Below are 21,052 nucleotides of genomic sequence, written 5' to 3' on the forward strand. Positions count from 1 at the left end.
AACAGTACGGAAACATATCCAATCGTCTAGAACTTCCATTGATCTAAAATACCAAGCTTATCATCTTCAATTCAACCAGAAAACCACACAAAAGAGGCAAAATAATGATACTTCAAGCTTATCTTATCGCAAACCTCGGCGGCAATAACCTCAACCTTCAATAAACCACAGCGCCAGCACCAAAGCAATGCTCTCTCGCCTACACTGGTGGACATCGTCCCGAACATTAGCAGCTCCAGCCCGACTCTTCAGCCAAACCCCCATCGTCCCCGCCAAACCCCTCCCCCCACGACTCAAGATCAATGATGCCGACATATCAATATCCTACCTAAAAGGCACCGGGCCTGGCGGACAGAAGATTGTATGTCTCAAGCCCCAATCGGCATTCCAGACCAGTAGAGCAAAACTAACAAACCTAGAACAAAACCAACTCAGCCGTACAAATCATCCACAAGCCCAGCGGGGTGGTGGTCAAATGCCAAGCGACGCGTTCACAGTCGCAGAACGCGAAGATTGCGCGCTCGCTGCTCGCTGATAAAATCGAGGCACTAGAGAATGGGGATAAGAGTCGGGTTGCGATTAAGGCTGCGGCGGCGAAGAAGAAGAAGGCTAGTAAGATGAAGAAGACGCGGAGAAAGTATCGAGAGCTTGGGGAGGAGGCGAAAGAGGGGGAAATTGAAGAGGAAGAGGATGAGATTGAGATCATATGGGACGATGATGTAAAGGAGGGAGAAAATAAGGAGACTGAATCGGAAACTGGGGGCGGGGGCGAGGCTAAATCTGAAGTGCCTGGAAAGGGTGCATGATGTGAGCTTTATCTCGTTGCATGGGGTTTGGAATTTTGTACAGTAGGTCTACTGCATTGGTGTTTGAGCGTTTATTTTTGAGGGATCTACATTCTCATAGATGCACTTCTAATGCAAAATCAAACAAACATTTATTTCATGGATCTAGTGTCTCATCGCAACATGCATTTGGTGTAGTAGGGGGGAATTGGGAAAAGGATTGCATTACTCTGAAGGAGAAAGCAAACACGCGTAAGTCGAACTTTTTTAGTTTCTTGAAAGGAAATGGGACCATCGCAAAGGCACTATTAAGAAATGTAACTTGCCAGCACAGTCTTTGACTGATCGTCAAGACGTTCCTGGGCGAATTGCGAAATGCGGCCATTCTGCTTCTTATCGGCCTCCTTCAGGTATGAGCCCACCCAAGCCTTGAGGTCGGCACCAGTTTCGGGCCACGGGTCCTTCTGCTGAGCACGGATGGTGTTCAGAGGAGTGAACCCAACACCGAAGGACATGTCTTCGATGTCTGCATCGTTAATGAGATCATCTCTGCTTGCGGGCAGCGGCGGAAGCTCGAGAAGCTTGAGCAAGGCGGTGCAGGTGAAGCCCCACCCCTTCTGGCTGTACCGAGTGGCAAAAGCCTCTGAGTTGGCAAGGGTCTTAGTGAAGGAGACGATAGCCGTCTTGCGATCCAAAGGCCGGGCAAGCTTCTGAGTTTCAGGCAGGATGACGTTGACGTAGATGGGCGTAAATAGTCTAAGTATATATTAGCATTTGGACAATTTAAACAGAGCGGGGATACATACCCCTCTTGCACCTTGTCGGTGACCTGGATGACAAAGTCTGCGCTGTAGCCCTTGTTGTCCTGTGCCGAGATGAAGTGGAAGAAGCGAATAAAGCGCATAGTCAGGTTCTCTGTCTTGGAGTTCTGCAGACGTTGAAGAATGATCTGCATGATCATGACAAAGTAGTTCTCAAGGGCAGTTCTAGGGAAAGCGGAATTAGATAACCGGCAATTGGGCGCTTGGAAGATGTGATACGTACGGTGGGAAGTTAGCAACAACTGTCTCCAAGAGATCAAAGCCAAAGCTCTCATTGGCCTTGGTTGAAACTAGCTTCTGGAAGATACCAAGGACGGGCTCGATCTGTTTGTGTTCAATGATGAACTGTGAACCACGCGGGATGATCGAGGAAAGCAGCCGGACCAAGGCAGGAATATTTCCCTTCGAGTCCCACATAACGGGCATCAAGATAGGGCCAATAAGTTCCTGGTAGTAGGTGGGAAGGGTGCCGGATGGGTTGGCCTCGAGCAGCGCCGCGAAGAGCTGGAAAACGTAGGGCATGAATTCTGTAATTTGTTAGTAAGGGTTCGTTCTGACAAAGATATCGACTGGTTTGACTCACCCTGCACATCATTCTGGAGGATAGCTGCGAAGGGCGCATAAAGAGCCTGCTCGAGCTTGTCGGGGTTGGCAGGAGCAGCAAACCTATCATCATGTTAGCGTTTAGCACTTAGAAACCAAATGTTTAGGAACATACCGGATGAAGGCGCCCATAGCTTCGAAGTGGAAGTAGTAGAATCGGGGGTTACTTGGGTTCGCGCTGATGATATTGGTAATATTAATGAAGCGCTGGAGGACGAGATCGGTGAAAGGCACCACACCCTCCTTGATAACAACCAAAACCCGCATCACGCAACGCATCAAGAACTCATTCTCCTGCACCTTCTCAGGAGCCGGATTACTCTGGATCAGCTGGAAAATGTGCTCAAGAAGATCCTTGGCAAGCGGTGTAATTTCAGTAGGTGGAATGACTGCCTGTCCTTGGCTGTCGGTGAGGAAAAGTACTCGCTCCAGGGCAATGGCAGCGTAGGTGTATACGACGAAGTTCGACGACGCCAAATGCTTCACCAGCACAGGTAAAACCTGCAGCCACTGTTCCTTGGTAATGATGCTGCGGAAAGTGTACAGATACTTGATAGCGTCGACCTTCAGGATAGGGTGAACGCCACCCTCGTTGATAAGATCCGCGGCGAGGTTCTGCTGGAAGTAATCCGTGATGCTGACCAACTGGTTAGTGGCAGTCACACCGTGCGAGGCGGTCGCAGTGCCCTTGGCCGCGATAGCGGAGTAAAGGTACGTCGCTGTGTCCTTGGCCTTCCAGTTGGATGAATCCTTGGCATACTCGGCCAGATAGTGTTGGGTATACTTGAGGACGACCTGGGTCACTGGCTCTTCGAATTTTTCTGCCAGCTTGCGGAGGAAATCAGTGGCAGCCCGGCGTCTGGTCTCGCTATCAGATCCTTCCAAGTCCCGTCGAATGAACTCAATTGGCTCATCCTCGAAGAGTTCTTCGTCGGACTCGCGCAGGCTAACGTTCGGCAAAATGACCTTTTCAACTATCTGGCCCAAGGTTTCCTCAGCTTGGAAAGCAGCGGCATGCTCGGGCATGCCTGCGACAGATGTCAAGAAGTGCAGTGCTCGGCTGACCAAAATATCATACTTGGTCTCCTGGCCGATGGTTGTGAGGAAGCTCCATGAGCTCCCAATGAACTGTCCAACGTGAGGCTGGAACACATCCATGTACTTCTGTACGTAGAGAGTCAAGGCCTCAAAAATACCAGCGCGAACATATTCTAACAGACCAGCCTCCGTCTCCTCATCGGTGTGGAGTAATTGATTATCATAGGTCAAGTATTTGAGGAAGATGGTTGCGATTCCGGAGATGTTGTCTTCGAACATAGGAGGGAGATCGTGGGAGGAAAGGTCGTAAAACAGCTTGACCATCAAGTTGAGCTGAGTGAACCCTTGGGTTAGGTTCTCTTTGTTGGTCTTGTTCTGCTCAAGGTAGTTGTCCAGTGCCTGGGATGTGTTAACATTCGCCCCACGAAAGTAAAACTGGGTAAAAAATTGAACATACCTCAAACAGGGCCAGGAACGGAGTACCGAACTTGCCTAGAACGTGGTTGATCTCCGTGTAGAGCGCATCGGACTGGAACAAAGGTCTCCATCTCTTGAAAATGGAGTGTGCAACTTGCAGCACACCAATGTTGACAGTGGGGTTGCCCGGTGACAGCTTCGAGACGAGGTCCTAGAGAAAAACAAATTGTCAAAAATAGCAGTACAATGCTTTGTTGAGTCCCAACTTACATCAACCAGAGTATCCCACCGCTCCCAGAAGTCACTGTCGGCGATCACACTAACGGCCTCACCCAACTGGCTCTGAATTCCCGGTGGAACCGAGATCATCAAGGAGATCAGCTCGCGCTTGAGAGTCGTAACTTCATCCAGCTGCAGCTTGTAATTTCCATCTTCATCCGTCCAGTTGCGCTTGATAAAGTTCTTAAAGCATAGAGCACTAGCAAGACGTGTGTTGTAAGGTGTGGTCTCCGATGCGGTGATGTGAAGAAGCTGTAGCGAGAAACCGGGCTTCTGTTCTTCCTGACGAAGAGTAATCTCGGCTGAAAGAAAAAAAGAATCACATCAGTCAACACTGTTTCAAGTACCCGGGGGACAACTCTTATCACTCACCTGCCTTGTTTTGTCTGGGGTCCAAGCTTGCCTCTAACAGAGCTCCAAGACCCTCCGCCATCTTGTTACGTGGGGTATGAATACAAGTGAGAGGGGATAGATGAGGAAAGGGAAAGAGAAAAAGATAGATGTGAACAGGTAGGAATTAAGTATTCAGAAGATTCAAAGGTGATCAGAAGTGCTGATTACCGCAGGAGGAAAAAGATAAAAGATCCAAAGCTCAAAGATAATAATGCGAGCGCTCAATAAATTGTAGCAGCCCACATAAACACTGAAAGTACGCTAGTCCCAATATGGTTAGAACGTCACATGCTTGAGCCTCTCTCTGCCTCAGGCATGAGACTTGATATTCTGCGCAGTGACTCTGCGCTCTGTATGGAGTATTAAAATCGGGAGACGTACAATCGGAGAGTAGTATTAAGTGGTAAGTATTTTTATTCAATTCTCTATATTCATAATGCTTTTTCGTGAAAATTACAAACTCCTATGGAACCATCATTTGGAACCATTAATGCTTAGACAACAATGTTGCTGACCCCATTAGCCAAATCCATCTCCTTCGCCTGCGACAAAGCCTTGACCTGGTCAAAACAGCCGGCCGCGGCGGAAAGGAATCCGAGGAATGGCTTGCTGGGTGCCAACACACGAGAAATATACTCGGGGTGGAACTGAACACCCACGAACCAAGGGTGGTCCTTCAGCTCGACAATTTCCATGCGCTCACCCCGGTCATCCTTGCCAATGAAGTGGAGACCGGCAGCCTGGAGCTGATCAATATACTCGGGGTTGACTTCATAGCGGTGGCGGTGGCGCTCATCGACAGAAGTGCGGTCCAATCCATAGAGAGAACGGAGCTTAGACCATTCGGAATTCTCCTGGAAGAGGGTAGGACGGGAACCAAGACGCATAGTACCGCCGAGGTTCACCTGGTCGATCTCAGGCATGTACACCACGATCGGGTGGGTGGTACGCTCATCAAGTTCAACCGAGTTGGCACCCTCGAGCCCACAGACGTTACGGGCGTATTCAATCACTGCAATCTGCATACCCAGGCAGATACCAAGGTAAGGCTTGTTCTTGGTACGGGCGTGGTGGGCAGCGCGCATCATACCATTGGTGCCTCTGGTACCGAAGCCGCCTGGGACCAATATTCCATGGGCAGTGTGGACATCATACCAGGCCTTGTGGTATTCCTTGGAGTTGGTCTCCTCCCATTCGGTTTCAAGGTGCGAGGCATCAACCCAAATGATGTTAAGCTTTCGGCGGGAAGCCATAGCCGCGTGCTCCAGGGACTTGATGACGGACAAGTAAGAGTCGTGGAGAGTGACATACTTGCCAACGAGAGCAATGTTGACAGTTTCGAAAGTGTGCTCCTGCGCAGTCGTAAGGGTCTTCCACTGTTTCCAAGTGGACTGACCCTTGAGAACCTGAGTCTGAGAGATGTCGACCTTCTTGATGCTGAGAAGGTCACTCAGAACACCAAGGAAGCCTTGCTCCTCGAGAAGCAGAGGGACGTGGTAGGTAGAGCTGACATTGTGCACGCCAATCACCTGCTCTGGCTCAACCTGGCAGAACATGGCGATCTTGTCGGTGGTAGCCTTGTCTAGGGGTCTCTCACAACGGCATGCAATAAGATCTGGGCTCAATCCAGCTGAGCGAGCATCCCGGATAGCCTGCTGGGTAGGCTTGGTCTTCAATTCATCGTGGATGACGGGCACCAGAGAAACATGCTAGAAAAGAGTCAGAGTTGGAGTCGAATGGTTTGTCAGTTATTAAACATACGATCTGGACGAAATTGTCCTTGCCAGCCCGACGGCGCAGCTGGCGCAGTGCCTCAACGAACGGAGCGCTCTCAATGTCACCAAGTGTGCCACCAAGCTCGATAACACAAACATCCGGCTCCTCGTTGGTGTCGTCAGCGGGTGTTCTAGCCACACGCTCAATCCATTCCTGGATAGCGTCTGTCAAGTGCGGCACAATCTGCACCGTACGTCCAAGATAATCGCCGCGGCGCTCCTTCTCGATCACATGCTTGTAGACCTTCCCGGTTGTGATGTTGTTATCCCTTCCAAGGGTAACTCCAAGGTAGCTAGACCGCAGAATATCAATTAGTCTTGGGTTGTTTGACCCATGAAGAAAAGAACATACCGCTCATAGTTTCCGAGATCAAGATCCGCTTCGCCACCGTCGTTCAACACGAACACCTCTCCGTGCCTAAGAAATTTATATCAGGAACAGTGTTCAGAAATGGAAATTGAGAGCAAACACGTACTCGGTAGGGGCCATAGTTCCCGCATCGACGTTCATATAGGGATCTATCTTGATCGAGGTGACTCGGGCACCCTGAGTCTTCAGCAGCAATCCGGTACTCGAGGCTGGAGAAAGTTAGACCGAGCGGCTTTTTTCCTAGATCGATTCATAGAGAGGTGTACCAATTACGCCCTTCCCGATGCCACTGATGACACCTGTTATACATGAGTCAGTTACTGCTTGTTCCTAGGAGATCGGCTCGGAATAAATACCTCCAGAAACCACGACGTACTTCATCCTGGTGATGGTGGAGATGAAAGACCCGACTGAGACAAGATATGTGAGATTTGATATTGAGTTTAAAAAAGAACGACCAGTATAACCAAAGACCCTCGAAAAAAGAAAAGAAATGTAGGGTGCCGTTCCTGGCTTCTGCCAAGGGGGAAGAAAGAATCAAATAATTTTTGATGCTGTAAAAAAACCGCCTTTCCGTGGTCACCGCCCCCCCCACTTTGATTGACTTTTCTGCCTTCCCGATAACTGTGAGTCATGTGATTTGAACGAATCAAAATGGTCTTCAATAGTATGTACTCTGTAGAAAGGAATCCCTCCAAAAATCTACATATAAAGAGCTCATGGCTACCTGTATGTATAGCCTCGAATCTTTCACGCTCAGCACTAGCAAAAGTACATGTACGGAGTCACAAGTCTGAACTTAGCCTCACCCTCACCGCCCCTTCTGCCACACATTCCGGGCGGTGTGTGACAATCAGTACTAAGTACATCAGGTGATTGGGCTGGAATATCTTCATCTCCGATGCGTGATTGATAACCCCCCCTCAATCCACATCACATCACTTGCTTGTTGTGTCATCGATCTGGTGGGGTACTGGTTCTATTGATATTCATCATCTGACCTTGTTATCCCGGTCCAATTCCCTATCAGCTGCCGATCAGGCTCGTTTGGCGCGCCGATATTGATCACCAAATGCCCATTGTCGCAGCTTGCTAGGCATCATTTGAGTCCCTGCATGTGCATTTTCTGGTCATAGGAACTTCCTATGTAGTTAGTAGCTCCTATTTGCCAACTTCTAAAGGGTAAAACTTTCCTATCTGCCCGTCGATGTTGTCTGTCGTGGATGATGCAATACCTGGACTAACTTGGCTGTCAAATAGTTCACAAACCACGTCCGCCTGACTCTCTCCCTCGGCCACTGCAGCGGATGTCTTCCGATGATGTTCCACAGTTCTCCCAGCACAAACCCTCGTCAACTAGCTTCGCAGATGTCTTCAAAACTCTAGGCGTTGGTCGACCCAAATCGCATTCCCCGGTCTCATTACAGGAAAGCAGCAGCGACTCGCTGTCTCACACGGATAGTCGCGGAACAACTCGGCGTGCGCACGGATCCGAATCAATGCATCGTGGCAGTGTTGTGTCGAGTTCCTCGGACACTCCCAGTGGCCTGGATTTCGAGACGTCACTCCACAATCTGTCCCAAAGGCAAAATCTAGCACAGGCGATCGAGGAGGCGGACGGTTTATCAAAGGGTCTCTCATGGTTCAGCTCCGACCAGTCCGTGGTGCTGTGGGAGGCTGCCGAGTACCTTTTGCATCATGAAAGCTCGCCGGATGCTCAGCAAAGTGGTGCCAGATTATTAGAAGCGATTGCAGCCCGTCAAGATTTGTCTCCGTCAGCTAGGCGGCTGGTCTTTGAATCGATAGCTTCTCCAACCGAGCCAGAAGTGATTGCTGCCCGCGTACAGTCGTTGATCTCCCTATCAGATCATGGTAGGAAATTGGATTTCGCGAGCTCCTCAATTCTCCATATCATCTCCTCCTGGATCGTTCCGTTTTATGAGACAATCGCATCTGCTCGAGCGAAGGCGAAAAAGGGAAAAGTGGTTAAACCACATGGACCTAGTCACGATGAAGCAGTGTTCGCAGATCTCTTCCAATTTGCGGTCGACCTGATCACTTTGCAGCGAAAACAGCCAACCCAGGAGGAAATCGAAACTCTCCTCACGGAAATATTTACAACTTGCAGGAGGACCAGTGTCGCGGCGGATATAAAGAACTCTTTGGCCGTGTTTGACGCTGTCATTATGTATGCCGATGTGCCTGACATAAGCTTCCCAACTCTCTTGGAAGTCCTTTGCAGCATCCATGCGTCAGTCAAACCCCTCTCTGGGCCCACATCACGAGCAGTGCGCAGTCTAGCCAAATCACGAAGACAGGCAGAGATGGTAAACACACTCCATGACTTCCTGAGAGATTCGTGCGCCGTCGAACAAAGTCGAAACCTGAATGTTCTCCGTGGCACACTTTATGTGTTCTCGGATTTTGTTCGTGCTTATGGCCAAGATGGCATGCCCCAGCTTCCCTTTGATCAGCTGATGGAATCATTGCAAGTCATTGCCCAAAAGGATGACAGCAGAGTGGATGCCGACATGTTGGATCTGTGTCTAAACATTCTGGAAGGAGACTATGTTCGAGTCGCATTGGAACGAGATTGGACGGCATTTGTTAATCTTATCATACTCTGTTCTCGCCGGCTCGTGGACGAGTCAGCGCCATCCCCCACTTCTACCACTAGCCCTCAGGGCAAACCTACGTACGACGAGACCAAATCCTACATTTTGGCAAATCTCATCCGTATTGCTTCTGCTCTTGAATCTCAGTGGGAACAACTCAACAGAGAGCAAAAACAACATGCGGTCCGGTTCCTCATGAAGATACACCAGCACATTGAGCCTCCACAGGCTGAGCTCATCATCCATTCGATGAGAGAAGACAAAATCTGCCATCCTTCCAACAATTCAGACTGGGCTCAGCATTGCCGTGAGCTGGTCGAGTGTTTTGTTCAACCACGAAAACAAAGCTCGGACATCCGCATCCTAGCTTTGGACACGTTGAAAGAAGCTCTATCCGGCCATGAGGATTTGCTTTTCTCTCACGAACACGGTCTTCTCGGGCTCCTATTGAAGGATTTCTCGGCAGAATATGATCTTCTCTTTTTGGAGTCCCTGGTGTCTTTGTTAACGGGCCCGGCTATACAATACAGTGATGATGATATGTTCAAGTTGCTGATAAGCACTATTGGAGCGCCGATGCAGGCGGAACTCCATCGCGACGAACCGCGCGAGCATCCTCCGAGCCATGGATCTCAACGCCGTACATCCACCACTAGTGTCTTGGAGTTAAGCTTGACAAACGTCTGTGCTGTGGGCCTTGTGAAGATGATGCTGCGTGCCTTGAACCTCTCCTCAACCAAAGCTGTGATGGTTTTCGAGGCACTTCTAGACATTGCTCAATCTCCAAGTCGACCAGTAGACTCGCGTTTGACGGTCTTAAAACTACTTTTCCGACTGCGATGTGACTCGGCTGGGTCAGTCACAGTCATATCAACATCGGAGAGTGACTTCTTGATGAACGTACTGGGTCGCAATCTCGATGGTGGCTCTAAATTACAGGCCCCCAGCGATAGCCCCACCCGCGAGATTCCTCAGCAAGATAACTCACCAGTCTCACCAACCGGAAAGCTTCCAATGAGAGAGTCTGCGCCAACTCCAATGTCGAAGTCGGCCCAGGGACGTGGCTCTATCTCTGCCCGTGGATCAAAGCTGACGGCCCCAGTGTGGACATATGCTCTGCCACAAGTGCTTCCGGAGCAACCATCTGGAGAGTCTAGTCCTGTCGTATTTGCCTACGCCCACCCGGAGGATTCTAACCCCGCCGAATCAGAAACGACAATAACAAGAACCACGGGGCTGTTGAAGGTCAAAATGTGGCTCGAAGTTGTGATCACCTTGTTGCAACGAGAAGTCGACTGGGATGTTTACAGCTACATTCTTACTCATATAGGACCTCAGCTTGGTAACAAAGACTTTTTCAGAGATGCTATCCCTCAGATCACGCTCCTTCGCAGCATTCTGTGTGATCAGGTCAAGAATGGAACCTTCCACGAGCCTCCTGAGACCACTGGACTGAAGAAGAGCGATGTGGCTGCCTGCATCTTCGATGCGCTTTGCATGCTTGTCAGCTATCATGAACATTTTGCCAAGAGTGAAGAGGATGATCTTGTCCGAGCTTTCATGCAGGGTATCATTGGATCATGGGGCGGCACATCCCGTGGGTGCATTCAAGCACTGTCACTCTGTTGCTATGAAATCCCAATGTCAGTCACGAAATCATTGAACAGCATTCTTGATAGGATGTCAAAGGTGATCACCATGTCAAACATTGCTGTCCACATTTTGGAGCTCCTGGCCCTGCTTGCCCGGTTGCCCGCTGTCTACGTCAACTTGCGCGAGGAGGAGATCCGCACTGTGTTCGGCATCTGCATTCGATTTTTGCAGACCTCTCGAGAGCATCGGTACAAAGCCTCTGAATTGGCTGCAAGGGCCTCTCTGTCAGCCCAACCTCCTCAGTCTAGACTCAGTGCCGGGGCAAAGGAAATTGCCGCCCATGCAGCTGAAGCTGTCGAGACCTCCCAAGATGGAATGTCGAAGTATATCTCGAACCTCACCTACCATGTCATGGTCTTCTGGTTCTTGTCTCTGAAACTCCAGGATCGACCCAAACATGTCAATTGGATCACCAGCAGACTCATATATCACGACGAACATGGAAAAGAGGTGGTAGAAGAACAAAGCCAAGTATTCATCGATTTGATGCAGCGAGTCGCTTATTCGGATCTCGGAGAGACCATCCCCTTCGAAAGCTTCCCCCCTTCCCCTGAAGATGGTCCAGTTGCAAAGAAGTCATGGATTGTCGGCATGAGTATCGTCACCGTCGAGAGCGCCGGACTATCTGGATTGTCTCAGATCACGAAGCGCCAGGCATCGGGTACCACATACTCTGTCTATCAACAGCGGACGGCCCCAGTTCTGCCGCATCAAGTTCCTCCAACTCCAGATGCCCATTTGCATTCCGACTCCATGCGCACGGCAGTCCTGCCGAGTCATATCATGCTTCAATTGACTGCCACCGCCTTCCCTACGCCTACGGTCATGCAACCCATCCCAGTTCCGGAAGACGATATCACTCGACGTGCGATTAGTAACTTTGATCGCACCGACATTGTGGATGGTCACCGGATTGGCGTTGTATACATTGACAATGGTCAGACAAAGGAGGCGGATATTTTGGCCAACACTGGTGGTTCTGCGGATTACGAAAATCTGCTGTCGGGGTTGGGAACCAAAGTGTCCCTTCGGAATCCCCAATTCAATCCGCAAGGATTGTATGCCGATACTGATGGAGATTACACCTACGCTTGGCGGGATCGTGTGACTGAAATTGTGTATCATGTTGCAACGATGATGCCTACGGACTTTGACCGTGACCCGGCCTGCGTCAACAAGAAACGAAACCTTGGCAATAACCACGTCACCATCGTGTTCAACCGATCCAACCTGCCCTTCAACTTTGACACAATTCCGTCCGAGTTCAACTCTGTCAACATTGTCATCACACCATCATCTCGGATTGCCTACGACGAAAGTGGCAATGCCAGTGGTGAGACAGATCCGCAGAAGCTCTACTACAGCGTGCAGGTCATGAGTAAGCCCGGCTTCCCAGACGTCTCACCTGCTGCGACTCCAAAGGTCATCTCCGGCAAGAACTTGGCAGCCTTTGTTCGCATTCTTGCCCTCAATGCGTCCGTCTTCTCGCTTGTCTGGAGCAACAAGGGTGGTGAACATACCTCGTCCTGGACCACCCGTCTGCGAGAAATCAAGAAAGTCCGCGAGCGGGCTCTCAAAGCCCAAAGCCAAGGCTCTGAGGCCGCCGAAGGGACTTATCCGGGTCTGCGGCGGAATACGAAACCCAATATCTTCTCGGAGGAACTACCCTCTCGTGCACCTCAAGTACAGACCGATTTCGCTGCGGAATGGAATGCAGCGGCTGACACCAACATTCTCCGGAATTTGGATTTCTCACGCTGGGCCCGCTGATCCGTCTTTCTTACTGAGTCTTGCCGATGACAATCCTGGGCGGGATGACCTCCATGTCTATCCTCTTCTCCTTTTACTGCCCATATCTACAAGACACCCTCTCCTCTCACTTCCATCCATTGTCTCCTTATCTTACACCACCTCTACCTCTAACGAGAAATAACCCAATCCTTTCCCCTCTCGATGACCAATGACCCCTAGAAACGACTTCATGTACATCATCTTGTGTTTTTTTCTTGATGCAAGACAATTGTCGCATTTGTGAATACCCCTCCAAAAGTTTTTCGTTTCAATGTTTCTTGCCTGTCAGCGCTGTCGCGATTAGGATTAGGGTTTTAGTGAATAAATCAGTGTTTTAAACTAGAACTTGACATAATGGTGCCTTTTTACAGATCTTAACCCAGGCCTTGTTTCAGCCCAGCAGTCTTCCTCAAACTTGCAGACAGAGCTTCTTCTCGCCACAGCTTACCAGCACATGTTCTACATCAGTTGATTGTGGAAACAAACGGTGTTTCTATATGCTAGCGGTATGATATGAAGGAAAGTGGCCCCGCATTGTCTGTAGTCAACCTATTTGATTCTGTACACTGTAAAGGTACTTTTCTCCATGTGCAAGCTTATTTGCACTTTCCATATGGCTGGTCAGCCAGTTGCTGTTGTAGAATGGAATTAGCATCTTCTGGCTTTCGCAAAGTGTTATAGTCAGGGCCATACCACGCAGAGGTTTGATTCACAGTTACCCAAGCTTCCATCCTGCTTGCACTTTCCTCCGGAGGGGATCTATTATGGAATTAGCATTGAATAGGATATGATAGGTATGAAAGGGTTGATACCGAGGTAGCCATAGAAAGGCCAATGAAGGCGAGAGCAGTGAGGATGGTGAAACGCATGATGGCAGAGGTTCTGGAGGTTGAGGATTGTTTGAATGAGGATTGAAGATAGTTGGAAGAGACTTGTCTGCTGCGATGTATCAGTTCAACAGCAGGGCCTACTTATACCTATTTCTTGGGCAGTATCTATACCCGAGATCTGCTGGTCTATTGCTCTGTCTGGTATAGAATATGCTTATACCGAATAATTATAGACGGCCCAATCGGATTTTATGGGGCTGCAGAAACCTGATGTCGATCAGGAACAGGGTTTGAACAAGTGGATCTTTGCTCTTAATCTCTAATCAACAATTTCCTGTGGGAACAATAGTTTATAGTAGACAAGTGGGTTCCTTTTGTGAAATTATTAGTGGAATCGAGGACTTTGCAATGTCTATTGATATTCACTGTGTACTACAAATCATGAACAGACTATGACACAATCCTGGTATAAAGCCCTCAACCATTTTAGATGTACTGAATGTGAGCATCTCCTTACAGTTTCTCCAAAACCCGACACACACCCGTGGCTAATAATAGGCCACTATATCCGATCGGGCCACGGAGCTCGGAATGTAGGGCTGTATATATACCCGCGCCAAGACGGACACGCGGTTATGAAGCGAATCTTGGAACAGTTAGGGGCTTAGCACAGTTCTAAATGTATAAAAATTTATAAAAATAGGAACAAAATAGTTTAAATCAGAAATGAAGAACACATCGGATCACTGTTGTCCAACCAGAACAAGTCTTCAACAGCAGAGCCCCCTTGGAGCCCCATAAAGAAGCAATGAAGTGGGACTACAAGCTTCTTTATGGAATATCAAGCTCGATAGCGATCTATAGGACTATAGGAATAGTTTAGAGGTTTGCGCTTCAATATATATCCCTTGACTTAAAAGTACAGAATGGCACATTTTTCTTCGTCTCCCATGCTCGCTCAATGTCCTATGTCTCTTGCTCGCCAGAATGTCACCAGGGCCAGTACTTAAGAATCATCCTAAACCTCTTTCAGTGGTACGCGACTCTTACAATTGCTACTATGCGAGTAATGCTAACAACTTGCCAAAGTGTGATTCGTGCTTCTCTCGAAAGGTGTGATTGAGCTTCATTATAAGACCGTATGGGAAATAGCCCTAACCAAACATAGGTCCGTTGTGACAGAGGCAACCCATGTGGTAATTGCCAGGATAACAATACCACATGCTCTCGTCTGCGAGTCAGGAAGCGAGCAAGGAACACTACTCAGCTAGCAGTGATAGAAAACAGAGGCCAAATACGTCCAAAATCACCCCAGGCCACAAACCCTCAAGATCCGCAAAATTCATTATTAGGACCACGCGATTATTCTGCAGCCATATACGACAGCTACTCCAGGCTGGACTATCACCAGTCTCGCGGGGCATCTTCGGGTTACGATAAGCCTCTCTCGCTTTGTGATGCCCATACAACCATTCAATATCACCTGGATCATCTGGAATGGCTCACCATCAATCGCCGCCAGATCTTGGAATCTGGGTTGCGGCTGGCTTCTCAACTCTCCGAGAGTTTTGAGGACCCGGTGCACGTTGTTAGTGACATCACTGTCGAAGAACAAATAAGAACGCCTTCTTTTGAATTATTAGCCTGGATGTTAAAAGGTACCTCTCATTGCTTGGTGCTCAACCAATGGGACTGGCTGATTCTGACATATTTCAATAGACATCAAGGAGTCGAGCCTTGGCCCATTTGTTAGGGACTACTTCAGACACATATCTGAAGCAACACTAAAGCAAATGGGGCTCACTTTGCTTCATAGGACTGGATCGCCTCACGACGTGCTCATCAGCACTGTTTGCGTCAATGCTGTGGCTTCCAAGTTTCTGACTGCCATCACCAACACTGGAATTGACAGTGAGCTGACCCATGAAATGACACATAGCGTGGTGCAATTCCAGGCCTCAGCAAAAGTAGCCCTTCGAAGCATTTCTCTCTTAAAGACTCCGTCGCTCGGACTCTTGCAGGCGCTTCTTTCCGGTGTAAGTATTTACAATCCTGGAAAGAATGTATCAGATCTAATGAAAATCAGATATTCCTCTATCAAGGATCCGGGGACATCACTGCATGCTGGGAACTTACCAAAGCTGCCTGCAGGGTGTGTGTCAGTCTGGGCCTTGACACTACCATGAAGACCAGAGGCACTGTGAGTGAAGAAGAATATTACTGTGTCGCCTGGTGCTATGTCCTGGATAAGAATTTTGCTTTCAAGGTGGGGAGATTCGAGACTTTACTTGATATTGAAATTGGACACTTCACCTCCGACCAATCCAGCCGTCAACACTCCACGTCAGACCTCTTTCAGATCTACATGAGTCTTGCTGGAGTACAGGCTGCTGTGCTGCCGTACCTTACGTGGCACTCCTCGATGCTGACAGGTGGTTTATCATCTTCACATGGAATGGGCAAACATTGGTTGGTGAATATGCAACAAATCCAAGAGAGGATCGAGCGAGTAAGGGACATACTTGGATACGTTTTTACTCGCATCACTGACTCATTATTTAGATCTCGGGCCCGTATCCAGCGTGGAAAGGGCTAGATGCTCAGTCTGAAATATCAGCTCTTCAATTCGCCTATCATTCGGTCATGACCACCATCTTCCATATCACTGGAGGTGCCGTAAACCAGTCCGTTGGCATAAGGAAGCAGTGTTTGTTAGAAGCCCACCATGGCATATCTTCACTGGTGTCGATATGTATATCAGCCGAAAGGCAAGGCACGGTGGCCCTGTTGCACTGGTAAGCTATGTTCTTCACATGAAAGTTGGAATGAATTCTGACTAAATGTCCAGGACACTTCTCGTCTACCCTATCACCGCATACTTTGTGTTATTCTGCAATGTCGTCGCAACATCAGATACTGATGATTTCAAACTCATGACAACGATTGCCGATTGCTTGACACGCATTGAAACGACAAGTCGTCCAATTATCCAAGTGCGCGCAATCTTCCGTCCCTTTTTATCTCTCGCTGCGAAAGTTTTTGAAGATGAGTCTAATCCAATGGTGGTAACTCGAGATCATCAAGTACCGCCCGCACAGTCTCACTCGAATACATTGCATTGGATGCCTGACAGCCTATTTCTCTATTCGACGGCTGACGCCATTCCTCCTTTTGCCCCATCCCTACCGTCTGGAATGGAGGGTTTCTCTGGGATGCTGTCCATCTTTCCGGAGAATGAGATGTTCACACCCTTTAGCGATCATTTTCCTGAGTTTGGAAACGATTCTAGCATCTGATTCACTTTTATGCGGTCTCAAGTATCTCGCGCATAGGTTCTTGAATGTAATATATACTGTACTTGGTTGTCAGTTGATTACAATGCTCGATTTCATGTTTTCCGTACAAATAAACATAGGGCTGAAGTGAAATTGCAAATTCTGTTCCCCTTTTGGGTGCATAGCCTGCTTACACCATGACGAATTCCACGCAATAAACCCAAAAGGCCGAGCCAATTGGACCCTATCAGACTCTGAATATTGTTGAAAGTAATGTCAATCTATTCAGGGCCATAACTCTTGAAATTGGAACGAAAATACACAGCCGAGTCTCATCGGGCAAGTATTTAGCCCCGACTATAAATAACCGGCACGAAAGTACATGTCTCAGGGAATAGACACTTAGGGACGGGAGCACGGAGTACGGAGTACATATGTAGTTATTATATTAAAACACTCCAGTTCCTCCTTTCTCTTTAGCTCTACCATACTGTCTTTTCCGGGAACTGCCTGTCATTACTCTTGGTTGTTAACCTCGACTCTTTCTTTCATTCGTTCTCCTTGTCTCTTATACATATTTCCATTCCTATATCAATCCGATATATGAAATGCTGTGCTACTTGAAGTATGCTGCTGCAGGCTTGGCTGTCGCGACTCTTGTCTCAGGCCAAACATTCAGCGACTGCAATCCCATGCAGAGTATTTCACACTGTAATCCAAAACACAGCACCTTCTGACATGCTATAGAAACTTGCCCGGCCAATGTTGGCACAACCCAGTCGAGACAAACTTTCGACTTCACCAAGAGCTCGGATCTAGATCAGTGGACGACTACTGCCGGCAACGTCAAGACGGGCTCAAGCGGCGCCGAGTTTACCGTCAACAAGCAAGGCGATGCTCCCACCATCCAATCCGACTTCTACATCTTCTTCGGCGAAGTCTCGGTCACCATGAAAGCAGCCCCCGGCACTGGCATCGTCAGCAGTATCGTGCTTGAGTCGGATGATCTTGACGAGATTGACTGGGTAAGTGACTATATGCCCATTCTCTCCTGCTTCCTATATATCTAACCTCAATATCAATTCAGGAAGCCGTCGGTGGCGACACGACCCAAATCGAGACAAACTACTTCGGAAAAGGAGATACCACGACATACGACCGCGCAATCTGGGAGCCTGTCTCGACACCGCAAGAGACATTCCACACCTACAAAGTCGTCTGGACGAAAGAAACCACCACCTGGTCCGTTGACGGGAAAGTCATCCGCACACTATCCTTCAACGACGCGCAATCCGGCACCAGATATCCCCAGACACCCATGAACGTTCGCATCGGCATTTGGGCCGGCGGCGACCCAAGTAATGCGCAGGGCACGATCCAATGGGCCGGCGGCGAAACAGATTACAGCAAGTCGCCCTTCACTATGTATATCAAGGACGTCACTATCGTCAACTACAACCCGGCTGAGTCTTACACCTGGTCTGACCAAAGTGGTTCTTATGAGAGTATCGAGTTTACTGGTTCTACTGGTTCTACTAACTTGAGTTCGTCGACTTCCTCGACTTCCTCGACTACCTCGAAGACGACTTCCGCTTCTAGGTCGGTTTTCACATCCTCCTCGTCTGTTGTCGCTATACCTAACAGTTCTGAATTTAGTAGAAGCCTTATCACTGCTGCTAACACAGCCACACCGTCCAGCTCCGGCTCGGTTTCTTCTCGTCCCAGTGCGCCCTCTGCTTCTCCGGTTTTCAATGCGGCTTCGGACTTGACCGCTGGTGGTTCGGGATTCATGTCTTTCCTTGCGGTTGTCTCCGGGTTTCTTTTCCTGTAGATTGTCTATACCAGAGTGGAAAGTTTTGGCTAAGCCATGCTTTCTCAGTCATAGAATGGATAGGTATATTTCTAACCTCTATACTTACTACATTTAAATAGAATTTACCAGTTTACTACCAAAAGAACCCTGGAAACCATCTAATGGATCCATGGATATGTACCCCACCTTTTGCCCTAATAAACATCCCGAGGTCGGCCCGGGGAGTTCGGAATTATCCTACCCCCGCACCGGAAATATGAAGTCTGCCAGATGTCGGGTATAGGATAACTCCTTGATGCTCCGACCTCGGATTTAATGTTCATTGTGTGAGATCGGCATATGCGTTTCCGGGCCTCTCATCCCCAGCCTTGGGTTCATATTCACCTGTCGACCGTTTCAACTATCAACCCTTGTTTATTTCAAAATGGGTCTACTCCCTACTACCACCCTAGAAGCCCTCAAAAACCGAATTGATTCAGCTTGCAGCGATCTTGACAATGGAATCCCAGGCGTTGCTGTCGCAGTCGCTGGAAAAGATGGCAAGCTCATGTTTTCCCACGCAGGAGGACAGAGAGGACATGGAAGTCCCGAGCCAATGAGAACCGACAATGTCTTTTGGATCGCGTCATGCACGAAATTGATCACCGGGATTGCGTGCATGCAGCTGGTGGAACAGGGGCGGCTTTCCTTGGATGACGCTAAGGAAATCGAGCAGATCTGCCCCGAGCTGAAGGACGTCAAAGTCTTGCAAGAAGATGGGAAATTGGTTGACAAGAAAAGAGGCATCACGTTGAGGATGTTATTGAGTCACACGGGTGAGTAATTGCGATAGGGGACATACTATCTGAGAGTGCTTTCTGACACCACTCTATAGCTGGTTTTGGATATGCCTTCATGAATCACAAATTACGAGACTACGGCCGCCCTGCTGGCTACGATGAATTTGCGGGACATCTTAGCGACTTCAAACAGCCATTGGTGAACCAGCCAGGAGAAGTTTGGGAGTATGGGGTAATGAATACATTGATCAATGGTGACAAGGCTACAGCTACTAACCTAATGTGAACCATATAACAGGTAGGCATCGATTGGGTAGGCATTGTGATTGAACGTGTCTCCGGAAAATCCCTGAACGAATATTTCCACCAATACATCTTTGAACCGCTGGGCCTTACTGAGATATCGATGATCCCGACTCCAACGATGAAGAACAGACTAGCCTATATGCACCAGCGTGATTCGACCGGCCGAATCCATTCCCGGAACCATTTACTCCGACGACCGCTGATAGTGGACAACGAGACCGACGTGAAGTCATTATTCAACAGTGGTGGAGCAGGATGTTTCTCAACACCCCAAGATTACTGCCGTATGTTTCGATCTTTTCGTGATATCACCCGCTTCAATGGCTAACGTCTCTGTCCAGAGATTCTAACTGTACTGCTTAACAACGGGACTTCTCCAATCACCGGAAAGCAGCTACTGAATAAAGACACCGTGGAGGAAATGTTCAGCGACCAAATCGGAAGTCTTCCACCCCTGCGTGAAAAGTACATGGCCAACGCAGAGCCGGACCTAACGAACTCTGCCACGGGTCTACACCCAACTGTTGCCGGGGATCGCCAAGGATGGGGACTGACCTTCATGCTAAGCGGGGGCACTACGGGCCGTTCTCTAAGGACGGCACAGTGGTCTGGGCTGCCGAACCTTTTCTGGTGGTGTGATCGTGAAAATGGTGTGGCGGGAATGATATGCGCGCAAATTCTGCCATTTGGCGATGGTCAAGTGTTCCAACTGTACCAGGACGTCGAGGCGGGGGTTTATAAGGGTCTTGCGGGATCAGCATGAAATTGAGTACATACATGTACCATTATCGCAATCTTCACCCATCTTCTCAACCAAATATTACTCGTCAATGATGTCCAGGTGTTTGGGCAATATATATAAGCGTTTTGCTAGCGCATATTGAGAAATTATAGAGAGTAACATATCAGATTGCTAGGGGAGGTTTTACTAGATATTGCATGCTGACTATGTATTAAATGTCCAAGGGTAGAAGCTAGCATCCATGGATAGAGCCGCCCATGCCTGCTTATAAATGTTAACAAAGATTCCAAGGTTGTGGTTCTATGCTGATTATTGTCTTGACCAGGAAGAAGGGTCTCTGTGTAAGGAAATGATAACGACGAAGGGCTATTTTACCTCCTGTTGCTTATGTGTATACATACGCAATACCTACCCTGAACCGGGATGGCGTGCGTGTTGCCGTGGGCTTGTTTTCTTTTGGGTGTTTTGGGCGTACTTTATGTGAAGCTTGTTTATTTAACAGACCGTGGTCACGATTATAATAAAGTACCTAACAACCGACATATATAGTCGAAGCAAAAAGAGATAGGAAAGAGAAGTGAGGGGAATGTGATATAGAGCACATGTACAAATGTGAGAGCGAGGCGATGCAGAGAAAGGGAAAGATGCGAGGGTTTGATGTGTACAAGGCTGTAGCCGTAGAAAAGAAGAGATGTAGTGATTGGACGATGGAAAGAGAGATGAGAGATCCGGGGACGGAAATGCACATTTCCAAGCGTGCATTTTCT

The 21,052-nt window shown here is 48.6% G+C and overlaps 7 protein-coding genes across 7 annotated transcripts; 5 read left to right on the forward strand and 2 right to left on the reverse strand.

The window, feature by feature from the left end:
- Window positions 1-187: 187 nt before the first annotated feature.
- On the forward strand, window positions 188-806 carry N7519_008417 (peptide chain release factor family protein; the record flags this gene model as incomplete). The annotated part of the gene is made up of 2 exons (XM_057295193.1): window positions 188-361; window positions 420-806. 2 exons carry the CDS (start codon window positions 188-190, stop codon window positions 804-806), a joined length of 561 nt encoding a protein of 186 aa, XP_057143075.1.
- A 287-nt stretch (window positions 807-1,093) lies between these two features.
- Window positions 1,094-4,376, reverse strand: N7519_008418 (uncharacterized protein; the record flags this gene model as incomplete). The annotated part of the gene is made up of 8 exons (XM_057295194.1): window positions 1,094-1,541; window positions 1,592-1,771; window positions 1,830-2,133; window positions 2,190-2,272; window positions 2,325-3,646; window positions 3,705-3,875; window positions 3,935-4,245; window positions 4,316-4,376. 8 exons carry the CDS (start codon window positions 4,374-4,376, stop codon window positions 1,094-1,096), a joined length of 2,880 nt encoding a protein of 959 aa, XP_057143076.1.
- A 454-nt stretch (window positions 4,377-4,830) lies between these two features.
- Window positions 4,831-6,867, reverse strand: N7519_008419 (uncharacterized protein; the record flags this gene model as incomplete). Its single annotated transcript, XM_057295195.1, has 6 exons — window positions 6,838-6,867; window positions 6,748-6,780; window positions 6,588-6,690; window positions 6,464-6,529; window positions 6,098-6,404; window positions 4,831-6,045 (listed from the first exon to the last, which is right to left on the reverse strand). Exons 1-6 carry the CDS (start codon window positions 6,860-6,862, stop codon window positions 4,831-4,833), a joined length of 1,749 nt encoding a protein of 582 aa, XP_057143077.1. The 5' UTR covers window positions 6,863-6,867.
- Window positions 6,868-7,788: 921 nt separating this feature from the next.
- Window positions 7,789-12,519, forward strand: N7519_008420 (putative GTPase activating protein (Tsc2); the record flags this gene model as incomplete). The annotated part of the gene is made up of 1 exon (XM_057295196.1): window positions 7,789-12,519. One exon carries the CDS (start codon window positions 7,789-7,791, stop codon window positions 12,517-12,519), a length of 4,731 nt encoding a protein of 1,576 aa, XP_057143078.1.
- A 1,838-nt stretch (window positions 12,520-14,357) lies between these two features.
- Window positions 14,358-16,666, forward strand: N7519_008421 (Zn(II)2Cys6 transcription factor; the record flags this gene model as incomplete). Its single annotated transcript, XM_057295197.1, has 7 exons — window positions 14,358-14,405; window positions 14,460-14,483; window positions 14,539-15,028; window positions 15,090-15,406; window positions 15,457-15,879; window positions 15,933-16,165; window positions 16,219-16,666. The coding sequence occupies 7 exons, from the start codon at window positions 14,358-14,360 to the stop codon at window positions 16,664-16,666; spliced, it is 1,983 nt and encodes a 660-aa protein (XP_057143079.1).
- Window positions 16,667-17,253: 587 nt separating this feature from the next.
- N7519_008422 (glycoside hydrolase family 16 protein) lies at window positions 17,254-18,476 on the forward strand (the record flags this gene model as incomplete). The annotated part of the gene is made up of 3 exons (XM_057295198.1): window positions 17,254-17,344; window positions 17,393-17,670; window positions 17,733-18,476. 3 exons carry the CDS (start codon window positions 17,254-17,256, stop codon window positions 18,474-18,476), a joined length of 1,113 nt encoding a protein of 370 aa, XP_057143080.1.
- Window positions 18,477-18,882: 406 nt separating this feature from the next.
- Window positions 18,883-20,306, forward strand: N7519_008423 (serine hydrolase domain-containing protein; the record flags this gene model as incomplete). Its single annotated transcript, XM_057295199.1, has 4 exons — window positions 18,883-19,273; window positions 19,333-19,469; window positions 19,536-19,827; window positions 19,885-20,306. 4 exons carry the CDS (start codon window positions 18,883-18,885, stop codon window positions 20,304-20,306), a joined length of 1,242 nt encoding a protein of 413 aa, XP_057143081.1.
- Between the last annotated feature and the right edge of the window lie 746 nt (window positions 20,307-21,052).

The sequence above is a fragment of the Penicillium mononematosum genome, assembly GCF_028829835.1.
Source record: "Penicillium mononematosum strain IBT 11891 chromosome Unknown utg000005l:1.0-9366267.0:1.0-9372171.0, whole genome shotgun sequence".
Taxonomy (NCBI): Eukaryota; Fungi; Ascomycota; class Eurotiomycetes; order Eurotiales; family Aspergillaceae; genus Penicillium; species Penicillium mononematosum.